A 27,685-nucleotide genomic window follows, 5' to 3' on the forward strand; every position below is an offset into this window, starting at 1 on the left:
AAAATGAGGATCACTTTGCATGATGAATTTGTAGCTTAGGGTCAACCACCAGTCATGCACACTTGGCAATAGCTCTGGGCCGCTCTGTTTTTGTTTTAAGTCAGTAGTCTGTGTTCAAATCATTCTTGATAAACGAACTCAGCTCACTGTGCAGGCAACTTTGCAGAAGCCTGTTCTTTTCACATGAAAAGGAACCACTGCCAGCAATCACAGCAAGAACAAAAGGTAATTGTTAATACTTCTCTACTGACTTCTTATTCTGGACCTCATGCACTCACAGAGTGCTGACTGCTTCTAGACATCTCAGGATAAAAATTGCTATTGCAATTCTTTCATGCAACAAGCTTCAACTCAAACTGAAAATTATTAATGTAATAAATCAGAACACCAAACATGTACAGCCAGATTTTATTTACATCCCGAAATCACTTTGCATTTTCCCATGTGCTGTCACTAAGAGACATCTGTTTCGTATAAAATCTTGGACTTACAGTCTTCAGAGCTTGAGAGAAGTTTGCTTGTACTACATAGGATCAGCAGAGCAGCTTCACTTGTTGAAACTTCTATGAAGGTTGAAGTCATTTAAGGATAAACAAAACTTACATTGTAGGATAATCTCATTTGCATGTTTTTAGAAAGAAGAATGTTTTCACCAGCTTTTATAAATGAACAGTATAAAGCAAGTATAGTTATGTTAGAAGTGTTTTCCTTCTTACAGTACTTACATTTTAGCTGGACAAATCAGTATGTCAGTATCAGTATTTCTAGTAATTTAAACTACCTGTTTTCTAAAGGCTCTTCTACATTTTTTGAGTCTTTTCGCTTCAACAGATTTCCAAGCACAATCCCTATGAAAAGCAGAACTCCTACAGTACGATTTGAAGCAAATTTCTTCCAACAGTCTTCGGGTTTGTCTATGTCCAAAGTGTAAATCTGCAGAAGCACAGTATAATATTCTACCATTATTATTCTATAGACTCATAAATATTTGACACATCACAAAAAGACGCAAAGAGGTCTGTAACTTCAAAAACTGAATCTCAAATGCCAAAGTCTACCCTTACCTCCACAAGAAACAGGAACACTCTATGCTCACAAAGGACTTTTTGCATAACTGGCATCTATGTTTACTTGACAGATTTATTCAACATACAGCAGAAAAGTCAAGGATCACATATGAACACGATTCCCAGACCCTCTCAGTGAAGGACCATATAAACAGCCTGGATACTGGTGTGTCTGGTTTGATATTTAAAAATGTAAAAATATCTGGGCATGTAAATAAGTATTTTTGAGATTTTGCTCAGTAGGTAGCCACCTAATTCTTTAACGGGAACTTTAAATAAAAATAAAACCCCCAAACCTGCCTGCACCTTTAAATCTCTGCTGCAAGGTGTTGCTCTGTGTTTCAGTAGAGACAAGACACTGGGGAGCCAGCAGTGAACCAGGCTAACTGGAATGCACAGGAAGTGCCCGTCCCTGCCTAGTCACACAGGGCTGATTTAGTCCAGTTGCTCTTAGCCATGCCTGTTCAACTCTCTTGCAAAAAAGAACCAGGACACCTGCAACAGCAAGGCTTGCCCAGCTTGGCAAGCTGCTGTGAGTCACAACTAAAGGTGAAAAAAACCACTCAATGCAGCAAGAGCAAAGTTACTGAAAAATATTGCCAGAAACAAAACTTGGTGCAAAAGCCTTGAGAAGGATGACAAGAGGAAATGTTAAGCAAAACAAGTAAAAAGATTAATAGAAAAGTAGCACCCAAAACCTCAAACCTTGCAAATTCAGCCTCTGAAGAAGTCAAAACAGAACCTATCCAACTAAAAGAAGTGAAACCTTCCCTGGGAAACCCATTCCTCTGCCATTTGTGGCTGTACAGAGGTGACAGGGCTGGGTTCTGATCAAATAATCTGAAATGTTGTCCACCAGCTTCTAAGACATGATGTTATCCACACCCTTGAAAACCTGTCAGCCCCTCAAGCACAGGGAACTGAAACCACTGAACTGACAAATAAAACCCAACAGCAGCCAAGCCACGAGATATACCTTCAGAAACTCAAAGCAAATAAAAGATGTTATTTTTCTATCAGTGAACGTCTTGAGTGGGATAGAAATTTGACATCTTCATGACCCAAATTCCTCTCTCAGGCACAAATTCAATGAATTAAGGAAAACCTACCCCTCATACGGCTTACTCAGCTTTCTAAACTCAGTTAAGCACACATTCAGAAATCTTGATAAGATTCAGAATTGTGATAAGCATAAGAATGTTTAGGAAGAACTAATATTAAAATAATCACTCAAAAAGAAGCTACTCTGTGGTACACAGAATAATGCTGCTCTTGTGACTTTGGCAATCCACAGAATTGTTGTGCACTCTTCACCACTTACATTCAATAGGTCTGCCTTCTCACTTATAAAACCCTCCCTGCAGGAATTTCCATTTGTGCCAAAACTACAATGTAAAGCCTCTCTGACAACTCAAACTGTAAATGATTATGCAGTGGAACGTAGTATTCTTTCCTTCATAGATTTTCAAGCACAATTGCTATGAAAAGCAGTGGCTCACAAGTACCAGACTACATCATCACAAGAATTCTCTTACTTGGAGGTATGTTTAATATCCACCACCTGCATAAGCTCCCCCCATTAAAACGTAACGTAAGTCTAATGGGCTTTAAAAAATTTCATGCTAACCACAGACTTAACTTCTCAGACTGTCGATGGTTTTGCTACTTGCAATGCACAGACCTCTTCGCTATCACTCACCTATCAAGACCAGCAATTAATTTTCATATAGACTGACTTGTCACTACAAGACTGGGCCACACAGTTTTCAGGATTCAGAAAGAACAGGGTAACAAGATCCTATCTGCTTCCTCTACTGACAAAGCTAATTTCTTTATTTCTGTTATTCATTAAAATTTCTAAGCTAATACAACTACAAGACTGAACTGGATTGTTCTCTGCTTTACAAAGAACTGTGAATTAGAACTGTCAATTACCATAAAATTATAATATTAACATCTGCTACAGGTGGTAGTGAACAAGCCACAGAAAATTTTGTTATACTGTCAGATCCCAGACTGGAGCTCTAGACCACAGTACAGAATAATTATTTAGATGTAAAATTAACCATCTCTGAGAGACAGAACATGCAACATCCATTTTCATACAGCTACTGTACAGCATATTATAAAAAAAAAAAAAAAAGCCTGCGTGTGTCCTTGATACTGTAGACCATATAATCTTTTAAAGTAAGTGAACAATCATAATATACATCAATTGCAGTCTCAGATCATATGTGCCAGACATAGCAAGAGCTGTATTAGAACACTAAAAACTGCACAATCTTGCAGGCTATTGAGGTGGATCTAGCTACAGCTGCTACTGGAAGCGGGAAGAAAACCGTTCCCTTGAGATCACAGCTTAATGTGAGGTAGTTATTTTGGTTAGGAACAGATTGAAAACCAGTGCTCTACCACCTGTGGACCACTGGAGGTTTCGTCAAACAAAAGGTCTGTAAAAGGTACTTAAGAGAAGCAAGCTTATTGTCAGAAGACTTCAGTTCTCTTTAGAGAAATTGGGGTTTTTTTAGGTAGTTGGTGAATTGATGGGGGTTGAAAAGCACTCTGATTTCTTATCAAGAACTTCCACATGGAAAAAGTATAAATAAATCCATCAAACCTGGTGTGCTAGGTGAGCCCCTATGGCAGCCACAGCTGAGTAATACGGGAATGTCTGGTTACAATTCATTCCTGCCACGCACAAACTCAGGAGCATTGCAAGGCTGAAGCCACTGAGCCACTGCTTTGTATCCTCCTTGAACTGTAATGCTGTTGACTTCACACCGATAATGATGTCGTCCCTCTTATCCTAGAATGAAGGATGAATTAGCAAAAAATCCACAATCCAACTGCCACTTCATAACGAAAATAAAAAGGGGGGGCCTTGCTTAAATTTCCAACGCTTCTTATTAGGAACCCAATTTGTAGGTCCCTACATTCAAATTTAAACTAGAATGTTGGTCCTTAGAGCTGCTTTAGCAGCCAAGAGCTAATACCAATGTCAAAGTTATTCACACAATGTGTGCATTATACTTCCAGCTTTCTACCCAGTATGTAAAACATTTGCAAACAGCAATAAAAGGTCTAAGGGCTAGGGTTTCTTTGGTGCTGTTCTAGCTCAGCTGAGGCTAAAGAACTGCAACAGGGTAGTACTGCTGTTTGACAACAAAGTTGTAAATTAAACACACAAACATACACAGATATCTAAAATTCCCCACTGTTACTCTACCTGATGTGCGTAAATGGTATCGTATACCAGCGTCCACATTACTCCAGCTAAGTACAAGGGCAAACACACAGACCACTCACATGACCCTTTGATGGCAGACCAGCCAAGAAGGGCTCCCCAATTAAATGTAAGTCCTAAAAACATAAAGAGAGTAAAAAAAAAAGAAAAAAAGTTACAAGATTGCCAGGAGCAATCTAAATTACATGTATGGAATTAAATATTATTTGTTTGAGTGTATATCATATCAGCAGCTTTTTGTACAATACTGGCATCTCTATTTTTCTACCACTTATTTTCAGTCAGGTAATAAATACAAGTAATTTGACATTAAATACTCTGGACATACAAGGAGAAATATGTACAGCCATGCATTTTTCCCCAATTTAAATTTGACTTCATTAGCATAGGGAAACATTTGCACAGAACTATTCCAGTGTGCTCAAACAACGTGTCTAAAGTTAAAACACTTAGATGTCAGTATAACAAAAGATGTCAGTATAACTGACTGCAAAAGAGCACACAGCAGCCAACTACGGTATGTCAAAGCTGAAAATGACAATTCGGGTTGAAAAAGCTGAAGGCAGCTGGAATGCGAAGACCAAGATACAAAGATATGTTTTAGTAGTTCAACCTGAAATACAAGCACCATCAGTTTCTGCACAGGAGTTATTTTAGAGGCTGAAGACTGAAATGCAGGAAAAATGCATGTTTAAGAAAGGTTTTGAGATAACCCCGAAACTAAAGCTGATTCTCAAATAACAAATAGTTATTTTCTCCCGCCCTTTCTCCCTCCCCTCACTCCATCAAAATAAGGAACTGATTTTTAACAAAAAAAACCCCAAACCCAAACATTAACTCTTATATGTGTTATAAATTGTTTAAGAAGCTTCTGGCACAACAGAACTTTGTCTCTAAGGTATTTTTATTTTAATATGAAGTTATAAAAAAACAGATTGCTGAAGCTCAATTACTAATTTGTGAAACACCCCAAAAACTACATCTGAAATAAAACTAGTAAAAATATTTCCAGCTCACCCAAAACTAACTGTGGCCAATATGTTATTCTCTTCATCAGAGGGTAGGTGATCACAAGAGACAAAGAGGCTGCTCCCAGAACAATACTGTAAAAAGTACCAAGAGGTTTATTGTTTGGCAGTCCAAAGATCACAAGATATAGTGCAGCATTACAGGAGCTGTACATAGTACTGAACTAATTCTTTTACTTTCAAATACAATTTCATGACTAATAACCTCCTCCCTCTGCCCCCAAAACCTTTTCTGCTGAAAATCTCTGTGCTTAACTCTGGACCTGGAATCAGATTTTAAAAACCAAAAGATAACTTATACATCACCTATAGTAATTCAGACACAGAAGCACACAAAGCGCCAAGCTAAGCTGTCCCCCAAGAAAAACGAAGGACTGAAACGTGGAGATATCTCCAGCTGCCAGGGGCCTACTTGCTGTCCTCACAACCTAAAAATGTAAAGAGTAATGTTAATACCAAATCCAACATAACACATTCCAATGTACCTTAAAACTAAAAGTCACACCATTGGCACATAAGCAGAAAAATAAACAGAAACAGGTCACAGAATGTATGAGACAGGGTTCCTTCAATAATACAAGCCTAGCATATTATCACAGACATGAGCTGTATTTCTAAGCAGCAGCACTTATAATAGAAGCATGCAGGCTTTAAAAACCAGAGCAGAAATAAAGTGCCACTAGTGTGCAATAAGGCTGATTAGAAACACTGTAGACATCTTGTATATGAACTTTATTACCTTAGGAGAAAAAAATCAGACTTAAGTTGTGAGCCAACTATCCCAATTTTGAGCAGCACTTCTGTGCTTAAACGCTTTAAAGTGATTACCATGTAAAGTATCGTAAAGATGCAGGGCTCCTCTAGCCCTAATGGTCATTAACATAACCATTGTTAATAACGGTGAAAGGACAATTAATTTAATACTAGTAGAGTTTAATTTAATTTAATTAATTAATTTAATACAATAGAGTTTAGAAACTCTGTCTGGAACAAGAAATCATACAAGGCAAGCTGAAGGATGAAACAAATACCAGAAAAAAAGTTAAACTGAAATGTATGGTGAGTTACTTGCCAAAGGTGACCATTGCCAAAAACCAAACCAAACCAAACCAAAAGTTTAGCATGTTGATGAAAATGGTGTGAAGTCTATTCTAAGAGGTTCAAAAGCCAACTTTTTACAGAATACTATATACGTATAAATTGTTCTGCATATGCTTTAATAATGTGAATTTAAATAAACTCTTTTAGTTTGTTCTCCCTCCCCCAATCAGATTATGTTAAACGTCAAATACTGCTTTTGCAGTTTAAACATGCACTTAACATATTTGTGACCAATTCCACTGCACATTGTAACCAAACATGGGACATTTAAAGAAAAGAAAACATTTACCAAATAACCAGTAGCATAAAATCTGAAACCCAAACCACCATCACCAAGTTGTCAACATCCTGCTATGAGCTGGCCTCTATTGCACTTGAAGATATCCTTTTAAGGTATGTAAGAAAAAGCTGCGATGGGAATTTTTAGAACTTTATATCTAACCACATCACATTAATGCATAAGTGAATTCATTATATTGAAAATTCCATCTTACTAATCACATATCCCACCCTGTCAAATATTTTTAGCATATGTAGTTGTTGTTAACCTCCAAATCCTAAACCACCCAAAGCTGCCACAAAACTTGTACCGATTCATTGACTTCCCAACAGCACAAATACAACACTGCTGTAAGAACTACTTCACATATCGGACTGGCTCATTATCCCGTCTCTTGCCAGCACCGAAACCCAAAACCAGAGGAACAATATAGGAACAGAAAGCAGGACAAGCCAACAGTGACGCATCACCAGGATCACTCCCCTCCAAGTTGGCACCTGTGCACATTGCAACATCTGACACTGGGCACTGCCTTTTGCTTATTTCCCTCTTCTGAACAAAAGGGACATGAAAAATACAACATAATAGAAGAGGATCAGCTCAGGGTTGGGCATGATACTCTTAACAGCCATTCTCATGAAGAAATTAACAATACTCAAGGAAACACTGCTCCTGAAAATTAAAAAAGTGGTTCTTGGGTAGATCATAACTAGCAAGTGTAGCAAAAAAGTGTTATTTGTTTTGTTCTGTCATGCAAAATGAAGCTGAAAAATAAACTTGTTCAAGTACTACCTACAGCTGACAACAACATATATTTTATCTTACACAGAGGTAAGTACTCTAGAAGACTTATTACAGTCTTAGACAGAGAAATGTTATACAAATAAAATGATTTCTACTATTCTAGGAGGAAACATAGACAAATTAATTGCACGCATCTCAGATAGAAACATGGAGGAATTTCTGAACCTGGAGCCCCATGCCTGCACTCAGCAAGGAATCACTGGTGATGCTGGAGATGAGCGGACGTGTACTTGGGTTAATTAACCAACAATTCACTTCCCTAGGTCTTTGCAAGCCCGGGGGGGTTTCCACCTTTTTGTCATAGTCGCGATCCCACATGTCATTGATCGTGCAGCCGGCCCCGCGCATGAGCACCGCTCCGACGCCGAACAGGGACAGCATGTGCCAGTCCGGGAGGCAGCCCGGCTCGGCCGCCAAGCCGATGCTCCAGGTGCACGGCAGGTACAGCAGCCACGTCCCTGAGGGAAGACAAAATCCGCGGGTGGGGTGAGGGGGCAAAGGACGAGCGGGGGCCCGCACGGCAGGACGGCAGCTCGCTGCTGAGTAACGGCATTGCCGAGCAGACACGCGCTTCCTTGGCAAAACTCCCTGCCCGGAAGAGGGCGCCTGTGGCCGCGGAGGGGTGCTATGGACACCGGAACAGGCCCCCCCCCTCCAGGCACACCGCCGCTCCCCGGCCGCCCGTCGGGGCCTGCACATGCCGCCGCAGCACCACATGTCGCCATGGCTGCCGCGTCGCCACGGCTACCGCGTCGCCACGCCTACGGCGCCGCCACGCCCCGCTCACCGGCGGGCTGGTGCAGCCGCATGAGGCGCAGGTAGGGCCGCAGCGGGCCCGGCGCGGCGCGCACCAGCTCGGCCGCCGAAAAGCTGAGCGGCCGCGGGGGTCCCGGCGGCGCGGAGGGGCGGCGCAGCGGCGGGGCGGCAGCGGCGGCGGCGAGGGGCAGGCGGGCGGCGCGGAGGCCGGGGGCGCCCCGACAGAGCCGCGCCAGGAGTGCCGCCATCTTGCCGCCCCGCTTCCGGCGTGGCGGTGTCACGCGGCGCCGCGCATGCGCAGCGCCCCCGTCCTCCCTGCCCGAGGGAGGGCGGCCGGGGCTGAGGCGGGCCGGGGCTGGGCGTCCCCGCCTTCGGGTCCCAGGGGCGGGGGTGTCGCCGCCCCTCGCCCGGCTGGCGAGTGCCACCTGGGGCGTCACTCCCGGGAATCGAAATTGCGGGTCAGGCCGGGCGGAGCCCGCCCCGGCGGCGCTGGAGCAGTCGTTTCCGCGTAGGCCGCGGGGCCCGGCCGGTATCGGCAGGAATCGGCCTGCCGTGGTCCTGGCAGAGGTACGGAGGACGGCAGCAAAGTCTCCTGGCACAGGATGTGAGGGAGGCTGGAGCTTCGCCTGCCATCGGCTTCGAGCAGTGAATGCTGATAGAGCACCCGAGGGGGGCTGATGGCAAAACAACAGGATGCACAGATTTAGTAACTTCCGTAATCTTTAGTTACTGTACCTCAGCACCTCACTAGAAGTATGTGTGCTGGTTTTACTACTAAATTCTTCAAGGTCTTCCATGCTATTTGTTGAAATCCCATAGGTGACTGTATATCATCAAACATCTCATCAAGACATACGTGTTCGTGCATCAGCACGTCTCATCTCCCAAACCTTTCCAGGCTGTAGTTAATAAAAATTTTTGATTTCATATATGGCCTTTGGATCTCTGTCCTCATTCGCTGAGTTCTCCCACCATCTTATGTGAGTTACTGCATAAACTGGGGGGGGGAGGGGCGGGAGCTTTGGACAGAGCAATAAAGACTTTGTCTTGCATGGCATGGTTTCAGGGATAAAATGTCCCCAGATTTGCTGCTGAAAGATTTCCTGGAGAATTCAGTGTCCCTGTAGTGTATAACTTCTGTCTCATTCCACACTTCCTTCAGCTTGAGCGACTGACACACCAACAGAAACCAAGGGAAACCATTTTGAACTTATAATTTCCAAAAATGTTGACTACCAGGAGGAATTAAAAAGCTAATGCGATGGAAAAGTTACTGTCACATTTTTCCATTCGCTGTTTTAATGAGCAGTACTCCACAGCAGTACAACGATTTGCACGGGACCATAGAAGAAACAGTTGCCCAACTCTGAGGAAGTGTAACTAATATTTTTTTGTGGCCTTGGCTGTTTCATGCTGATGAGGTCAGTCATTGTGGGCTTTATTCAGGTATGGACGAGTGCCCGAGGCGTGTTTGAACAGTGCATCCTGGAGGGCAGCGAGGAAGTCCTGGCAACGCGCCCCCACAGCCTTTCTGCCTGCTGTGTCTATAGGAACTCCAGTACTCCAGTTTTCACTGGGTGGGTTCTCTTGTGCAGACACTGTGGGCGGGTTTTTTTTTTTATGATGTGTGATGTGGTGAGCAAACCCTGGACCATCTGCAGACAATTTTTAAGGAGCTCATGAAAGTAAAGCAGAAAAGCAAACTTAGTGTCACTAGATTTATATTCATTGTAAGGTGGCCTGGCCCCTCACGGAAAAAAAATCTAGGGAATAGCACATTTCAGACCTTGAAAAATCACCAAAAGGTATTAAGGCCCCACTGTCTTGTATGACTCAAATCTGAGTTGGGTATCAAATTGCCCCTGATTCTAAGGAGATTATCAGCTTCCTTATCTTCACATACATTAGATGATTCCCTGTACAAAGGTCTCATGATGCAACCTACTCCACCTTCCAGGAACTGATTTACAGTAAATCCAAGGTGAGTAATCCAAGCTCCAGAGTCAAAAATGCAAAAGTAAATTGGAACGTGTGCAAGATATAATAATTGTTCCTGGTCTCAGATAAGTGTGTGTATGTATATATATATATACATTCAAGGTTGAGACCCCAAGGTTTACAACATTCACAGAGGAAAAAAAGACCTTGAGATAAGGTGCCCGTGGGGCAGGTGTTGCTGCTGCAGACGGGTCCTGCAAGGGCGATGTTTGCCTCTGGTTCTGACTGTACCTGTCTTGGTGTGCTGGGATCCAGCATCTTGTTTCCTATGCTTCTCTCCCTCCTGCTTTGTTTGTACAGAGCTAACAGTAGCTATCAGCTTAATATACAGCTTCATAAAGAGAAGTCATCTGGGTGAGTTTAGAGCTTTTTAAGTTGAATGCGGTTACGTGAGCTGTAAATCCTACCTCTCACCACCCTGCCACGTGAAGAACCAGACCGTATGCTCAGAGGATGAGACATGGCTGGGAGGTGAAACCAGAGCAGCTGTCATTTGCACACCCGGGCATCTCTGTACCCCTCCTAGTAGTTCCTGCATGCCGATCATCAGCCTTTGTATTATGTCTGAGTCAGACAGTGGGATGGAGGACTTCTGAAGAGGTGGTAAACTACAGCTGAAACACACCAACCTGGATATGATTTCTTTCATTTTTATTTACTTGGGTACTCTTGTTGTGAATCATACAAAGCACAGATGATGTATGACCAAAAGAAATGCAGGGAGTTTTGTGGCATCAGTATGCCAAAAAGGAGTCTTAAAAAAAAGGAAGATTGCCAAAAGCTGGTATAAATCACTTTAATTAAAATCTTCAAATATAAAAGTCACAAGCATTGGAATAAACAAAACTGTTAGAAAAGTTCTAAAAAGAAGCTACCAGGCAAACAATAACTTTGATGTCTTAGTTGTAACTTATATTATTATTATTATTATTATTATATATTATTAACTTTATGTTGACTGTATGCAAGACTTTCCACTCCATTTTATGCTCTCTTTACTTCTTTTATTGAACATGGACAATGTAAACAAACTTAGCCTTCCTTCTTCTCATTTCTGAGCTATATTACGCCCTGATACATAACCCTTCACAGAATGCACCTGCGCTGTGGATGCAAACACTCCTTTGACACACTGAACTTAAATATAACCTTTTTATTGTGCAATTTTTCATCACAGCTTCAAAAGTACATCTGTTTTTAAAGTCTTCTCATTAAAAAATGTCCCCTTCCCCCCTGCCCCTGCTTTGAAGCCCCATGTAGCTGGCAGCATCCTTTTAAAGCTTAAAAAGGGAAATACAGTGGTGTGTTGTTATTGTTTTCCCCTGCTGTGCTCAAAATATCATAAGGTGTTGACAGTGGCATGAGTTATATATCTTCAAGAAAAGTAGATGCAAATAAACATGTGCGGGAGACCACAGGTATTCTCTGAGGTGTTTTGCTAGCCTGCAGACTGGCAGCCTGCGTGCCAGAGCAAAGTGGAGAGCAGCACACTGAACTGCAGCAGGGTGTGCACGGGGAAGGCATGGCCAGGGAGAAAAGCCACTGCTGACACAGGTTTCTGGCCAAAATGGCTGTTTCCCTAGCGGGAGGCGTGCCAACCTGGCCGGGCAGGTTTGTCCCCAGGATGCTCTAAGGCCACTGGAGTCCCTCTGATGGTCGAGGGGAGGGTGGTTTGCTCAGTCTCTTTACTCTCCAGTTTCCTCAAGAACAGAAGAGACCTGAGCGAGTTAGGGAGCGTAAAGCAGAGCTTCACCTGCAGATAGGTTCAGGGAAGTCCTTTCCAGCTGAACCACCTGTGGGGTGGTGAAGGTTGAGGAGTCATGAGTCCTTGCCATGCAGCCCCCTGACCACGGAGGGTTTGCCAGGGCGCTGGTGGGCTCCTCTCCTCCCGGGGATGAAGTGTGTGAGGGCAGAGGCAGACCACCCTGCAGGAACAGCCTGTATTTCGTGTGTCAAAAACTCGCCTTTGGAAAGCATGTGACCACAGCTCCATCTTGTGACTGAACTCTCCTAGCTTGGGAAAAATGTACGGTGCTGCCCCAAATCCCACGGAGGACCTGGTTTCTCGGCAAGGCGTCTTACCCTACAGGCACCCTGACCTCGGATTGCTTTGCATGTCCCCACTTTCCACCCTGAGATGCCCTCAGCAACCACAACCCCTCCTTGGGCTTCCCCACACGGCGCAGGCAAAATCACAGCTGTACAGCTAAAATTAAAACCCTGCTCATCCTTTCTGAAGGCAAGCTTTTGAAGGAACTGCTTTAAGAGCTGTGCTTGCAGAAACGAGAGGGAGAGGTGAGGCTGCAGTTCCTGGCTGGCAGAGCCCCAAGCGCAGCATGAGAAGCTGATGCAGCTCCATGCCTGGCGTGGAGAAGGACCCCGTGCTCAAGTGCAGCAACCCAGGCTGGACCAAGAGCAAAACCAGCCCCTGCCTGGGCTTGCTCTACCTGGATAATTCTCCCGGGAGCTTAACGAGCATATTTCACATACAAATTACCCAGCGGGACCTCATGTCTTCCCCAGCCCACAGATTGTACCAGTGCCGCCACATTTGCGTCCCTTGCCAGAATTAAATCTCATGGTAGAAACGTGAATTTCTAGGATTAAACTTCCCTACTAGCCAAGTGCTTTACATTTATCCTGTGCACGTGTATTAACCATTTAAATGCAAGCAATAGCTTTTGCGTTTTTGATAACATAAAAGCCGTAAGAGAAGGCTGGAAGGCCAAGTACGCTGCCGGGACCAAGGGGTTTTTCAATAAGCTCTGGCAGTGTTTTGTCATCCACCATCTGTAGCACACGGCCATTCAGCTCAATAGACCTGGAGAGGGACAGAGAGAGTGTTTGGGCAGCTGTGCTCTGTTTGCCATAGAGCACAAACAGCTCTGGACCTGAGTGTAAACATAAACTCAGCCCAAAGCCAAACTAAACTTCCCTTGAGGGTTTATGTGTGCACACACGCAGAGCATCTGCTGCACTCCCTCTGCAAGGGACTCCCTCTGCACTCCCTCTCCTTTAGAGTCATAGCACAAGGAATTTGAAAAGTACATGTTTCTTACTCTTCTAGTGAGGTTAACAGCAGAACAGGCTTTGAAAAGTACACATTTTAATTGTTTTTTTCTCCCACAAATATTAAGATATCTTTTATGCCCACAGAGCAGATCCTTCCCATGCCGATGCATTAGCGGTAACAACAAAAGAAACCATACAAAGCCTGAGCATGTTGCTGTAAATCAAGAGCCAGCACTTGGGAAAGCAATATACTTGTGCTTGTGCAAAACAAAAAGGACTTTAGCTGCTGGTCCAGAGCCCTGAAGCCTGCTAGGAAAAAGCTTCCTGATTAACATCAAACAAGTGTCCTCGTACCTTAGCAAGCTTTCAGCAGCCTGAGTTTAGGAGAAGTCAGACAGAAGTCAGATAGACTTCATTTAACGGAAGTCAGACCTTACTGAAAAAAGCCCCAGATGACTGAATGGTAACCTCTCCCACACACACCCCTTGCAAATTGAACAAGCTGGGGTTTTAGAAGCCATCTAACTCTACTCACAATCCTTTCTACAGAGACAGGAGGAATTGCACGCTCACCTGGAAAGTATATTCTCTTTGCCATGAGGCAGTAAGAGGTACTGATCCACATGCTTGCTCCATAAGTAACTTGGCAGCTGCAAATGTTGGGTAACGTTGTAGAGGTTTAAGGCAAACAGTGTCACGTCCCCTTCTCTGTACTTTGGGCTGCAAGAAAAGAGAAGATGATGGTGGGGATCAGGAGAGAAAGAGGTTTCACAGAAATAACATGCATCCCTGTGCTGTCCCAGATTGCTTTTGTTGGCCTGGGGGTGGCTGTGGGCTCAGTTTCTGATATATTTCACTCTTTCTGGAGGCTTACTGGAGGGCGTTCGTGCAGTGGAGGTAGACGCGGAGCTTCCTCTCGTCGGCTCCCACCAGGCCGACCTGCAGCACCTTGGTACCCACCAGCTTCTTGTAGAGGAGTGAGAGCCAGTAGTCCTAGGAAGCACAAAAACACATGTAAGCACTTGTGTACATGCCAGGTTCTCCACACGGTGCTTAACGTAACGTTCATTTTGCTGGTAATTTCAGGCGTTTTTTTTCCCCATAATTTTTTGCTTTACCAAGTTTTTCACCATATCTATTTAAATTCCCACAAACAGCACAGCTAAAGAGAAAACCCTGCCTCCAAGCTGCAGAGCAGCTCTGTTTACAAGGTACCTTAGAGTCATTTTCCCCTCCATATGCAAATCTTGGCAAATCTCTTTCTGTGGGGGAGAGACTGTTTGCATTTTGGAAACACTCTTCTGCAGGGTACAGAGCACCTCAGGGCTGAACTTGCCGGGGATGAGCTGCTCTTCCTGCAAGAAAGCCTGTGCCCAAGCCACAGGCGCAAAGCCGGGAAGAAGCCCCCGGCAACTTTCATGCCTTTCACTAGCACCGTGCTTTTGAACAGGTCTCAGGATTAATTTCTGAACGCCAGTCAAGAGTAAATCCTCTGACGCCCCAGGACGATGCCTGAGAGCAGGGTGATGCCCAGTGCAGACTAATTTTTTCCAGGTCTGCTTTTTCTTGCATCTTGACCGCTACTTTTCCTCTATGAAGTCTGTGACTGTACCAGAGAGCGTGTGGTCTGTGCAGATGTGTTTGGGACTAGGAGGCTGCAGGCAGGCTGCATTTTGCAGCATCGCTTCTTTGAGTGCAGCCCCAGGGGAGGATGTATTTCCAGCTGGTGGGTTTCAGAGAGCTTCTCCCAGCTCATCTGTCTGTCTGTCTGTCTTTGAGGTTTTCCTAGAAGGAAAACTGTCCTCTTTCTCTCTTGACTCACCACGGGCCTGGGGAAGTAACTTTTCCTATCAGCCTGCATGCTCAGCCCCTCTGCAAGGAGGTGCGGCCTTCTGGCACTGCTGTGCTTCTTCATTTCCATGCCAACTAAAACTGACGGACCTGCGTTTGGATTTCCCTGCCTCTAAAGCATTATTAGCTTGATTAGCATCTGTACTGCCTGTAGGTGAGGAAGAAGGCACATCTTTTCTGTCCAAATTAAATCTATTTTAAATGAGGGAATAAAAAGCCCAAAGCAACAAGCCTGACAACGCAGCCCCTGGCATAGGGACCAGCTGAACAGGCAAGACAGAAAACCCCCGTATGCTGGGTTTCCTCTCAGATGGTCTCTATAAGCCTGTGAAAAATCACAACTTGGAAGCAGAAAAATGAGAGGAAAGCTCAAAAGAAAGACGCTGTCACCCCAAGGTAAGTGCTACCAGCACAAAGAAACATGCTGTATGTGCAAGAACAACGTATAGTTCAAATAATGATGCTTCATCACAGCAGAATGTTATTTTATAATAAATCCAACTATACTAAATGCATGTTTTAATTTAATTATCCGTCAGCCACTACTGAAGGCTGAATATGCTCATGACCTAAGAAATGCTTGAGTCTTGACTTCATGTTGGTTTGGTTTTCACTTGTGATATAATTTATTATAATGCCTTGTTATCACTTCTGTTTAAAAGCTACTCATCACTCAGCTGAGGAGTACTCAAATGAAAACAGTCCATCTAGAAAAGCCTTGTGAACTCCAGAAGTGTCTGCGTACAAATCAGAGCATCATGTCCCTAAAATTAGTCTCTGCTGTGCTGAAGACTAGCTGCATCCCTGCAGTTGCAGTAAATATCTTGTATCTATCTATCTAAAATACATGAACCTATAATTTAACTAATTAATTAGCTATTAATTTAATTAGCTAACTTTAGGTGCAAGGATAACTGCAACTATCCCACAAAATCTGTCGCTGTCTTGCATTGTTAAAATAGCTGACTTGTATCTCCACATCCAGTGTTGCCTGTGCAGAAATACCTGCAGCATTCAGATGGTGTTTGTGGGGTTGCATACATACCGGCAAAGGCTCAAAGTTGGCATCCACCAGGTGATAGGTCCCTGCCCCGAAGAAAACCTGTCTCATCACCACGTCAATCCCCTGCCTGGCTGAAAGCCCGAGTTTGTCCAACCACCTGCCAAAAAATGAGGCAAACAATATGCAGATGAAATTGCTGACCTCAGCTGTACACCATTGCCCCTCTCCAACCAGCTCGGGAAGTAGGAAAGCAAGAATTAGGGCATGATGCTGACTTCCTTAAAATCACACAACTAATTTCAATTCAAGTCTTGCATTGATTACCTTAAAAAATAATTTCAGACCACCTCTGGAGGTCCGAGTTGGTGAGAACAGTTGCTCCACTCCCCTGTTTGCAGGTGGTGGACCAGGAGCAGCAGCGGATGCTCCTGAACTGGCCAAGGGCCTGAAGGCTGAGAGAAATAATCACACCAATGGCAAGGTTGCCTGCCATTACCAGGCTTTAACTTGCTGACCCACCAGGCCCTGATGAAAAGATCATCATGCCTTATAGGAGGGAAAAAAAAACCACGTTGCAACCATGTTTTTGGTTAATTTTCAAAGTGTGAACTGCACATTCCCATACAATTTTATCTCCCTGAATCTACAAACTGATCCAAGCGCTAAGAAAAGCCTGAACTCTTTTATTTCAACAAACTGCTCCAACTGAAGTCCTTGGAGAAAATTATTTTCATGCTTAAATTTCCCTTTGGTTAGTTATTTCATGGTGGTCGAAGTATGACATTGGAAAAGGACACCCATCTCATGAATGACTTTCCGTTCTCACAAAAGGACAGAGTTAGCATTGCAGATTTGAGGGCAGAAATACAACATTCTCACGCTTCTCATCCCCCATTTCCCATAGGAATCTGCTATTACCTGGGCCTACATCGAACCTCAGGCATGGGGGAAGCACACAGGGAGCAGTGGGAGGGTTACGATCCTCAACCCACCCATTGCCTGTGCTCCCGGGGAAGCCTGAGGGAGACGTTTCTCCTGCGGGACATGTACGCAGACCCCTGCAGCTGGTAAAATGTGTCATTTCCCCACACCTGTGACATGATACTCACATAAAGCCAGCAACATAAGTGTTGGACAGCCTGGGAGCTCCCCCTCCATAGGCAGAGCTTGTCTCTCCTAGCCAAACCTTCTTGTCGGGCACAGTCCCATCAACAATCTGGCCGGTGTGGCGTAGGGAAGAAGAGAAAGAGTCAACAGTTAAGTTTTTTGGCTACTGAAATAATGGGCAATCAAAATTTTGTGCTTTAGCCAAATGCCTACATATGATGTTTGCATTTAAGGGGTAACACCAGCTGAGGCAGAATGTCACAGAAATTTTTGTCAAAAAGACTCGAAGCAGATTTACTTCCCCCCCTCCAAAAAATCATGTCCATGCATGTAGAATGAGGCAAACATCACTAAAAGCCAGGTCCTGTAAGTCTTGTCATGCTAAGTAGTGGTACACTCCAAGTAATACTGTTCTCAGGATCTCAAAATACAAAGAAATTGGGGTGAGGGGGGAGGGTTTGACCATAAATTACATCCCTGAGTAATGACTACATTGATAAGTGAGAATGTTGTAGGTTTGTGATGTATCTGGCACCATGCTTGCTGCATGGCAAACTATTAGAGCTCATTTATTATTAGTATTTTTTTTTTTTTTTAATTTACAATGACAGCAGCATCCAAGCTTTGAGGATCCCTGGTTATTGCTAGTGAGAAATTGTACTTTATTCCGGGTTCTCTGCTAACCCCCTGAAAACTGAACATGGGAATGATTGAACAGGACAAGGCACCTCCAGGACTTTGCGTACAGCTGTGGTAAAGGTATCCAGCACTTCAGGGCTCAAGAAATCCTCCCTCATTGCACTTCGTCCATTCACATAGTAACTGGAAATGGAAAAAAAAAACAACCCCACAGCCAAAATTAAGGAAAAATACCACCACTGGTACAAAACACCACCAAAAACACTCAGTTGCTTGATAAATATCCACAGCACTATTTTTCTGTTCTGTTCTTTTTCTTTTTTTGTTTTCCAAATGTGTAGGTATGTTGTTTGTATTTAGGGGACTATCAGATATATTTATATCTGTCTCAATGGAGGCAGAAATTTTTCCTCATCCAGTAGATGAGGAAAACATCACTGAATAAGAGCCAGCTTCTGTAAATCTTCTCTTGCTGAAGAGTCTGACACTCCTATGTGATTACTTGCTTTACTGTATGAAGTTATATATTAAAAATACCACATTGCAGCTTCTGTCCCTCTGTTGGAATATTTTGGCCATCTGGAGGGGAACAGGATGGAGGCATCCCTATGGGATGAAGGTTGCCCTCCACTATGAGCAGAAGAGATCTTAAGTCTGGTTTGTCTGAATAAAGCATGGGAAATTGGGATCCCTGTGGTTTTTGCATTTCATCGCGCTATCACTCAGTTGTAGCAGAAGTAGCTGAAGTCTTCCAGCCACAAGAGGAAGTTAAACCCCAATAATCCTAAATTAGTAAAGAAAATAACGCATGCCCATTTAAAGCAAAGGCAGACACAGGGCAAGAACAGCCCAGGAAGGAACGAAGACACATTTTATGCCTTGCTAGCAGCTCAAAATACATAGATAAGTCATATATGTATACATATATATAATATAAGCATGTGCATCTTTTCCTACTATTACCTGACTGCTGTATGTCATGGTACTGCATTTGACTCTGGAAGGAAAACCACCTTCACATGGAAATCACTTTCAAACATGCGGAGTTCATGGCAGATGCCTGGGGGCCAACTTACCCCACTGCCCACCTGAGCAATTAGAGATGCAATTTAAAATTGCATCTCTAAGCCACAGCACAAGAGCGAAGGGCTGGGACTGTGCCGGTGCTGTTTGCACTGCAGGTGGGATCTGAGGGCATTACCCACATACAGCCCGAGCTCACTTGGAGAGCAAATGTAAGGGAGCAGGAGAAGCTGCTAGCACTTCTCTATGGGTAAGGGTCAGCCAGAACTGCAGGGCTTTTCGTTTATATCAAACAGACATAAATAGAGAAAAAAGGCAGCATGTAACAACGCATCAGCTAACAAGGCTTCTGCTGCATTTTTTACAAGGAGGTGGGTGCATTTGCCAGCAGGGTCATCAGTGACTCCCTGAATTTGTTTTTAGGGAGTGAAGCTTTCATTCAGGCAGATTCAGCCTTTCTAATGCCAAGCAAAGCACCAATGTCAGGGGTACTGACTCTATTTCAAAGCCCAGCCACCCATGGGTTGTTTAAAACCTTACATTAAAAACCTTCTGCTCTTGCAGAAGTTCAGCAGAGGCATCTCTGCTGAGTAAGTCTGAGCTACCTTCTTTTCCTTTTATACGACACCCCCTTCTTCCCATGGGAAAGTGCATTTTATTTGCAAGGGTTGGCAACTTGGAGCTTTGAGACAACCAGGACTGCTGCTCAGATCTCACTAGCTTTTGGTACAGGTTGAAACACGGCATATGCAAAAAGGCTCAACCGCTGCAGAAACTCTCCTTGTGCGGGGGAGAGCTGTGACCTAATCCCTCACGCTCTTCTGAGAAATAAAGCTGGCACGCTATCTTTTTCTCCACATCCCACTTCTGTTTTTCTCAGTGCACGTATTTAGCAAACAAAATCACTGTCTTGCACGCGTTGCATTGCCTGCTGCTGTGCCTATGTTACAAACGCCCGCCACTGCTTTTGGGTCTCTGCAGCAAGTAGCCTCTTTGGAGACCTTCTGCATTTCTGTAACACGCTCCCTCAATTCATCTCTTATTCTGAGCAGAGGAGTTTGCAGAGGCACGTGAGGAACTGCTGAAAGGGGTATTTCACCCCCTCCTTCCTGTTGAGATGTTCAAATCGACATTTTGTAAAGAAAACAGGCGATAAGCAGAGTGACGATAGTATCCGAGCAGTACTTACTGGTGCCACGTGACAGAGTCGATCACCTTCCCTCCCGATTTCAGGAAACTGCAACCAGAGGGGATGCAGCGGAGAGCGGGGGGTTAGCAGGTACTGGTGACAGGTCGCAGCCCCCCACGAGCAAGCTGCCCTGCACAGCCCTCCCCTCTCCCCCTGGCTGGTGGTAGTGATGATGAACTGCTTTGGGGCCACGCTTGAGATGGCTTCTAAATGGGCTTTGGGCAGCCTGGCTGCCTCAGCGGGTTGCTGGAAGGATGAATTAATGCTTGTGTAACACACAGAGATTTCTAGGGTGAAAAGCCCTTGTTAACATGGCACTAGAGCCAGCGCTCAATTGAAAGGTGTGCAGATCACTGAAGTACTGCTAGCATCTTAGTTTCAACTGGCTGAGTATTTAAGCCTTGAGCTCATGCATGCAGGTAAGATTTCAGTCATCCCCAGTCAAGGAAAAAAAATTTCCATGTTTCTAATTTAAGGAAAAATGCAGGAAATCAGTTCTGAAATAGACTGGATGTATCCATTTGTACACCCTTACTATTGATTTGGATCAGAAAATCCTTAAAACCCTGCCCAGATGCCTCCTCATGCCCCCTGTATCTGGGTGCAGATGAGCCACCACCTGCCCACCCTGGGGGGTGCTGCTGGGGGCCCCACACCCCTACCTTCTCAGCAGTCTCTGTGTGTGCTTTCGGGGCTGCCCGATGTCAGGACCGTAGAGCTTCGCGTGCCGGTAGAGGGTATAGTTACTCAGAAGTTGGTGTAAGTGCATAAAATCTTGCCCCAGCTGGAAGCCGTCGATGTAGATGCCAGATTTCTTCCTGAAACTATTGGGCTCTGGGAAGACATGCATGCGTCAGCACCCCCGTCTAGTTTCAGGGCACAAAATAGGGCAGCTCGTTCCCCGTGGGGAGTACCAACCCCTATGGCTTCACATGATCTGGCACGGTACAGGTGAGATATTTGAAGGTGACAAGCATGAAACCGAAAGCCCGGGTGATGCAGAGTGCTGCTCTCCAGCACTCTGTCCCAGCCAGTCTCCATAGGTGACATCCTGCACCTCGTGGGGCATCGTTCACCTCATCTCAGAGCTTTGGTAGGAGCTGCAAAATCACCTCAATTTACTCATTCCTCGGGCCTTCTGTGAAATTCCTCCTCGCAAATTAAGACCTTAATGTTTCCCAATAAAACATCACCTTGCCTTTATGGGCCGTCATCCAAAACATCCAACATTACCAGGCCATACTCTGCAGGGGTACCTTTCCAGATGACCGCTGGCCTAGCTCACAAGCAGGCTTCACACTTACCGTTCCCAAGCTCCCAGGAGATGTTGTACCTCCGCGAGGCGCAGTAGTCCAGCAGCACCCGGGCATTCGAGCTGTCCCACTGCAAGCCATCTTTCCGCAGCAAGGCGTTGAGCCCAAAGATCAGGTGAAACCCTGAGCAGTTTGCAAAGCTGTAGAGAATATCCAGCGTATTTCCTGCACGGAGGAGAAAGGGGGATGTTTATCTCAAGGTTATGGCCTGCTAGTTGAGCTCCAGCCAAGCAACAATCTTTACTGCCTGTATTTATTTAGCCTGGTGCTGCAGATGTGCCAAGCTCTCCCAGCTGGACAAAAGAGCCCAGATCTTACTACACACTATCCTGCAAGGTGTTGAGATCCTCCCAACTCCTGCAGCAGCTGAATACTATTAAATATGAGGTGGCAGACAGTAGAAAAAGATTTCTTAGAAACATTTCACCCGCTTAGAAAAATACTCATTTTCAGTGGTTTCAGCTCCTAACAGCCTACGACCCTTTTACTGTGGGGCAGAGATTTGCAGCCCCCTGGTTATAAACCCTAGCAGAAAAATCCACCAAAGTCTTACCTGTAATGGTGGTGTTTTTGTGCTTTTTCCGGTTATGCTCTGCAAGAATCAGCTTCTCCTGGCTGGGCCACTGGGCCAGCAGTAGCTTCTCAACAGCAGCAAACGCAGGCCTCGAGCCACAAGCCTCTGTAGGGCAGAAGAAGGATGATAGCAGTTAAGTCCTCATCTTCATGGCCAGGGTCCAGCATGCAAAGGGCTGCATCCCTCAGGAGGAAGCACAACTGCTTGGTGCCAGGCTGAGAGCCAGTCATGCACTTCTGTGAAATGCACCCCTACTTTCACAATGTTAACCACATAGAAAAAGAGGGCTGGCTTGATGCGTAAATAGATATTATATATATAATGTATATTTCCCAATTTAAGGTGATGGACATGGAGGGGTGGGGGAAGACTGAGCTGTGCTTCTGGAGGCTGGTATCGTGGTGGTCAGACCCCAATAAACTATTTTAGCTGGAACACCATCCGGAAACCCTCATTCCAGTGAGCTGACAAAGCACAGGCTGTGGTGCCTGAGGAGCAGATAAGCCACGCCGGCATGCAGCGGTATGGCAGGGTTCATGGCCTGCCTTGCTGTAGGCAGATATGGGGCAATGCTTCCTGCACTGCCCGTCTTGTGCAGGGAACAGCGCTGACTGCCCTGCGTGGCTCCAACGGCAACGCCAGCAGGAGTCATAAGACACTTTTTCTTCAAAGGTCATGTTTTTCTCAGTATGCAAACCAGGAACAAGCCATAACCAGAGAGGAAGGCACAAGCCAGAGGCACAGTTACCCAGAGAGGAGGCAGCTGCTCAGCAAAGCGGCACGGGGGGAAAAGTACCACTCAACTTCAAAACCAGGCATCACGGGTTGTGCAGTGATGTATGATTGCACTGTTGTGCTATGTACCACAGGAACAGACGGGAATTTTTTCATCTGAAAGACCTGTAGAAGGGTTTACGTGCTTTTGCTAAGTTGAAAGAGGAAACAGACTGTAATGCAGTGGGAAACCTCGCGCACCAGGACCAAGCTCAAGCAGTTGGCAATGGTCCGGTGGGTTTGCACTTGCCCTGTCAAAGCGACAGGAGGGCAAGGCTGCACACCCAGCCTAGCTCTGGCTTTGGCCAAGATAGAGAAAATGGACACTCTGTTCTCATCAGGTTATTTCTTCCATCCGTTACTTAATTTTCATAATGAAACCACAACTTCTGAGCTGACCTTGACTGCCTCCCAGGCAGTGGGGAAGCTCCCAAGGCTGCTGCAGGGAGCATGGGGCGGCAAGGGAGAGTCCCAGCAGATGCTGGGGTGGACACGAGGTCCCCCGTGCCCTTCTGCACTTTCCCAAGGCTGGCACAGCTCCTCCCATGGACCGTGCTGAAGGTCCACGGATCTCCTCTCTATGGAGGAGAGCAATGCTGACCCTGTGGAGGACGCCCAGCGCTGCTGCCGTGCCCTTGCAGCATCCCCAGCCTGCATCAAAGCCACCTCCTAAACCCAGGATGGTTTTGAGTCTAACACGCTGATGACTGTTTTACCTTGCTGGGCCTGAAGTTCCCAGAGGATTTTCTCTTCCGAAGTTGAATCCTTGTTGGGATCAAAGATGAGAAAATCTGTCTCGGTGCCGCCGAACCTCAGGAAGCCTGGGGACAGGGCTGTCGCCAGGGCACGCAGTTTGGAATTGCTGAGGAAGGAACATCAAGAAACAGAAGAAATACTATATTTATGCAGACTATGGCTTCGGTGTAGAGGCTAAACATGGCAAGTGCTCAGAGGGACATGCTGCAGTAGGTGACCTGGGGCTACCCAGTAGCCTCAGGGCACTCCTGACCCCTCACTGGACCTGTGCCCTAGTCCTCTGCATTGCGCAACAGACACTCTGCCAGCTGTGGGCCAGGAGAGCATCGGCGAGGTAGCAAGGGGGAGACATGCTCCAGGGAACACGCTCACGGACAGGGAGTCAAATCCTGGGGGCAAAGTAAGGCAATACTTCAAAACGGGTATTTTTTTGTCCTGGCATCCTTCTCCCCTAGATTTTTTGGTTTCATTTATACAAAACTAACATACCAGTCCCGTGAGAAGGTGGACGTAAAACTGACTTTACACCATCCATCCCAATTTCCATCACAGAATCACAGAATCATATAGGTTGGAAAAGACCTTTAAGATCATCGAGTCCAACCATAAACCTAACACTGCCAAAACCACCACTACACCATGTCTCTAAGCACCTCATCCAAACGTCCTTTAAATGCCTCCAGGGATGGCGACTCAACCACTTCCCTGGGCAGCCTGTTCCAATGCTTGATAACCCTCTTGGTGAAGAAAAATTTCCTAATATCCAGTCTAAACCTCCCCTGGCGCAACTTGAGGCCATTTCCTCTTGTCCTATCACTTGTTACCTGGGAGAAGAGACCGACCCCCACCTCTCTACAACCTCCTTTCAGGTAGTTGAAGAGAGCAATAAGGTCTCCCCTCAGCCTCCTTTTCTCCAGGCTAAACAGTCCCAGCTCCCTCAGCCGCTCCTCATCAGACTTCTGCTCCAGACCCTTCACCAGCTTCGTTGCCCTTCTCTGGACACGCTCCAGTACCTCAATATCCCTCTTGTAGTGGGGGGCCCAAAACTGAACACAGTATTCGAGGTGCAGCCTCACCAGTGCCGAGTACAGGGGCACAATCACTTCCCTAGTCCTGCTGGCCACGCTATTTTTGATACAAGCCAGGATGCCATTGGGTTTCTTGGCCACCTGGGCACACTGCTGGCTCATATTCAGGTGGCTGTCAACAAACACCCCCAGGTCCTTCTCTGCCAGGCAGCTTTCCAGCCACTCTTCCCCAAGCCTGTAGCGTTGCATGGGGTTGCTGTGGCCCAAGTGCAGGACCTTGCACTTGGCCTTGTTAAACCTCATACAATTGACCTCGGCCCATTGATCCAGCCTGTCCAGGTCCCTCTGCAGAGCCTTCCTACCCTCCAGCAGATCAACACTCCCACACAACTTGGTGTCGTCTGCAAACTTACTGAGAGTACACTCAATCCCTTCGTCCAGATCATTGATAAAGATGTTAAACAGGACTGGCCCCAACACCGAGCCCTGGGGAACACCGCTTGTGACCGGCCGCCAACCGGAGTAAACTCCATTCACCACCACTCTTTGGGCCCGGCCGTCCAGCCAGTTCTTTACCCAGCGAAGAGTACACCCGTCCAAGCCATGAGCAGCCAGTTTCTCCAGGAGAATGCTGTGGGAAACCGTGTCAAAGGCTTTACTGAAGTCTAGATAGACAACATCCACAGCCTTTCCCTCATCCACTAGGCGGGTCACCTTGTCATAGAAGGAGATCAGGTTGGTCAAGCAGGACCTGCCTTTCCTGAACCCATGCTGGCTGGGCTTGATCCCTTGGTTATTCTCTACATGCCGTGTGATAGCACTCAGGATGATCTGCTCCATCAGCTTCCCCGGCACCGAGGTCAGGCTAACAGGCCTGTAGTTCCCCGGGTCCTCCTTCCGGCCCTTCTTGAAGATGGGCGTCACATTCGCTAATCTCCAGTCAGCAGGGACCTCCCCAGTTAGCCAGGACTGCTGGTAAATGATGGAAAGGGGCTTGGTGACAAGCCCATCAATGACAGCCAAAGCGATTGCTTTTGTACCCAAGAGAGATTAACAGTTCACACTGGGACAAGCGTTAGCTTTAATAAAGCAGGTTTATAAAATAACATAAGCTCTGCCTATGCAACTTGCGCACACCCGGCACAGGATGTGCAGCACTGACACCCAGCCTTCACTAGGGGAAACCGCAAGGCATCAAAGGACACTGGACGCACAAGCACTATCTGCTCGGTGGTGACACACAGCAGATTAGGGGCCACTAAGTACTTCCTGCTGCTCGTGGCGGCGGGGCTGGCCCCATACTGAACCCCAAGGTGTGTGGTTGGGGCTGGAGGTTGGAGACCTGAGCATTTTTCAGTAAAGCTGGTGTCACCTTTCTCCCCGCCTTGGTGAGTAGGAAAAGATGAAAGTGGTGGGAGAAGGGAAATCAGGAATAGAGAAATACCGTTAGGCTGAAAAATGGGATCAGACAGAGGAAAAGGGAAGAATTAAGATAGCTTCCAAAAAAGGTAGCATCAAAAGGAATAGAGTACAAAAAAATAGAGCAAAATCCGGGAAGAAAAGGCAAGAGAGAGGTCAGAGCCAGAAGAACAGGCAGGGAACACCATCACTCGGCAGTCCAGAGTTGTTCAGCGTTACCCAAGGGGGAAAAAAGGCTTCATTTTTAGGATCTCTCAATTCAGCTTTGATGGTGACAGACCTTCCTCAGCATTTATTTGACTTTACGTTGACAGTGCCCCGGCAAATGTCTGCAAAGCTGCCCGAGGACTCAGCTGATTTTTGTCTCGTGAGCGGCAGGGCTAGCAGCCCCCAGCCCCGCCACACGTAACCCCTCTACTCGGCAGTTTCCTTCTCCTTTTTTTCTGCTCGCAAAGCAGCTCCTCTCCCAAGTTTATCCCTGTGCTGCGTCCAGCGAGTACCACCCGAGCTGCGCTTTCTCTCCACCCACCCAGCCCTGCCACTCATGCCCCGAGCACAAGCGGAACGGCGCGGCTGGCACCCACGGCAGGTACCGCCTCCTGCCCCGGGAGAATGAAATCGGTAAATCCCGAAGCAGAGGGGATCCAGCAGCCTCCCCCGGCCTCAGCTCCAGGGCTGGGGTCTCCCCGCCCCCCCCCAGCTCACTCCCCTGCCCTGCCCCTCCGGAGCACGCCGGGCAGCAGCGCCTTTGCCGGCTCCCCGCCGGGATGCCGGGGCTCCCCTTCCCGCGGCTGCCGACCTCGTTGCCTGCCGGGGACCTCTCCCCCCCGGTCCGGGGGACCCCTCTGCCGCCCGCCCCTCAGGGCCCTTTGTCCTTTGCCCAAAAGGAGAGGGAGGCGGCTCACCTGAGCAAGGCGACATAGCGCGGGTCCCGGGCCAGGCTGGCGTCCAGGGTGAGGGAGAGGAAAGCCGGGCTCACCTCCCCGTGGGGGCTGCCCCGCAGCCCCAGCCGCAGCACCGCCGCCTGCCGACCCTCCGCCAGGGCCGGCGGCGGCAGCAGCAGCAGCAGCAGCGGCGGCGGCAGCAGCAGCAGCAGCATCCTTCTTCTCCTCCTCCTCCTCCGCTCCCGGCCCGCCGCGCCGGCGGCACCACCTCCGCGGAGGGCGGGCCCGTCCCAGGGGCGGGGTGCAGCCCTCCGCTCCCCGCCGGGAAGTACAAGGGTGTTGTGAGCAGCCAGCGCCGAGACCCCCCCCTACCCGCTGAAAGGGGCTTCGGGCTGCAAGAGCATCCTTGAAGTGCAGCCCTGCCCTTCGAGCCTCACCACCGTGCGGCGTCTCAAATCAGCGCTGACACCTGAAGCCCAGGGTTGCTCTCCCAACAGCATCAACCGTTACAAAATGAACCTGGGTTTCAAGCTGGTTCCTTGCCTGCTCAGACCTTTCCAGCATCGCAGCACGCTGCAGCTGACCAGCCAACTTCTACAGCTTTCCGCTTTGCCCATGCGACCCTGGGCAGCTCCGTGCAAAACCAGTGGGCTGGAAAATCGCGACACGCGGAACACTGCTACCGCCGCTGCTCAAGGGGTGAGATGTCAGCCTGACATCCCAGCCACGGGCCTCCACTGCGGGAAACCGAGTCACAGCAGCATGCAGCGAGCCTGTGGCAAGTGCCACTTGGCGAGTCTGCGCTTCAGGCTGAAACCCACCTTCCCTGCACTGC

General features: G+C 46.8%; 2 protein-coding genes across 2 annotated transcripts; both read right to left on the reverse strand.

Annotated features, from left to right (window-relative positions):
- Positions 1–394: 394 nt before the first annotated feature.
- On the reverse strand, positions 395–8,568 carry COQ2 (coenzyme Q2, polyprenyltransferase). The gene is made up of 8 exons (XM_075500895.1): positions 8,312–8,568; positions 7,816–7,982; positions 5,646–5,767; positions 5,329–5,414; positions 4,294–4,427; positions 3,685–3,873; positions 782–933; positions 395–563 (listed from the first exon to the last, which is right to left on the reverse strand). Exons 1-8 carry the CDS (start codon positions 8,526–8,528, stop codon positions 548–550), a joined length of 1,083 nt encoding a protein of 360 aa, XP_075357010.1. The 5' UTR covers positions 8,529–8,568; the 3' UTR covers positions 395–547.
- A 2,408-nt stretch (positions 8,569–10,976) lies between these two features.
- Positions 10,977–27,109, reverse strand: HPSE (heparanase). Its single transcript, XM_075500896.1, has 12 exons — positions 26,872–27,109; positions 23,480–23,625; positions 21,969–22,094; positions 21,407–21,580; positions 20,765–20,936; positions 20,103–20,150; positions 17,980–18,073; positions 17,254–17,360; positions 16,187–16,301; positions 14,165–14,283; positions 13,864–14,010; positions 10,977–13,099 (listed from the first exon to the last, which is right to left on the reverse strand). Exons 1-12 carry the CDS (start codon positions 27,063–27,065, stop codon positions 12,940–12,942), a joined length of 1,602 nt encoding a protein of 533 aa, XP_075357011.1. The 5' UTR covers positions 27,066–27,109; the 3' UTR covers positions 10,977–12,939.
- Positions 27,110–27,685: the final 576 nt, after the last annotated feature.

Source organism: Mycteria americana, chromosome 4 (assembly GCF_035582795.1).
Source record: "Mycteria americana isolate JAX WOST 10 ecotype Jacksonville Zoo and Gardens chromosome 4, USCA_MyAme_1.0, whole genome shotgun sequence".
Lineage (NCBI taxonomy): Eukaryota > Metazoa > Chordata > Aves > Ciconiiformes > Ciconiidae > Mycteria > Mycteria americana.

Coding starts and splice junctions, on each gene's coding strand:
- HPSE (XM_075500896.1), bottom strand. CDS start 27,065: ATGCTGCTGCTGCTGCTGCCGCCGCCGCTGCTGCTGCTGCTGCTGCCG. Junction 22,095..23,479: donor GGAACTTCAGGCCCAGCAAG/GTAAAACAGTCA, acceptor TCTGCCCTACAG/AGGCTTGTGGCTCGAGGCCT. Junction 18,074..20,102: donor GACTCTGTCACGTGGCACCA/GTAAGTACTGCT, acceptor TTCCATTTCCAG/TTACTATGTGAATGGACGAA.
- COQ2 (XM_075500895.1), bottom strand. CDS start 8,528: ATGGCGGCACTCCTGGCGCGGCTCTGTCGGGGCGCCCCCGGCCTCCGC. Junction 5,415..5,645: donor CTGTGTCTGAATTACTATAG/GTGATGTATAAG, acceptor TACTTTTTACAG/TATTGTTCTGGGAGCAGCCT. Junction 934..3,684: donor GGGCTCACCTAGCACACCAG/GTTTGATGGATT, acceptor GTGCTTCTGCAG/ATTTACACTTTGGACATAGA.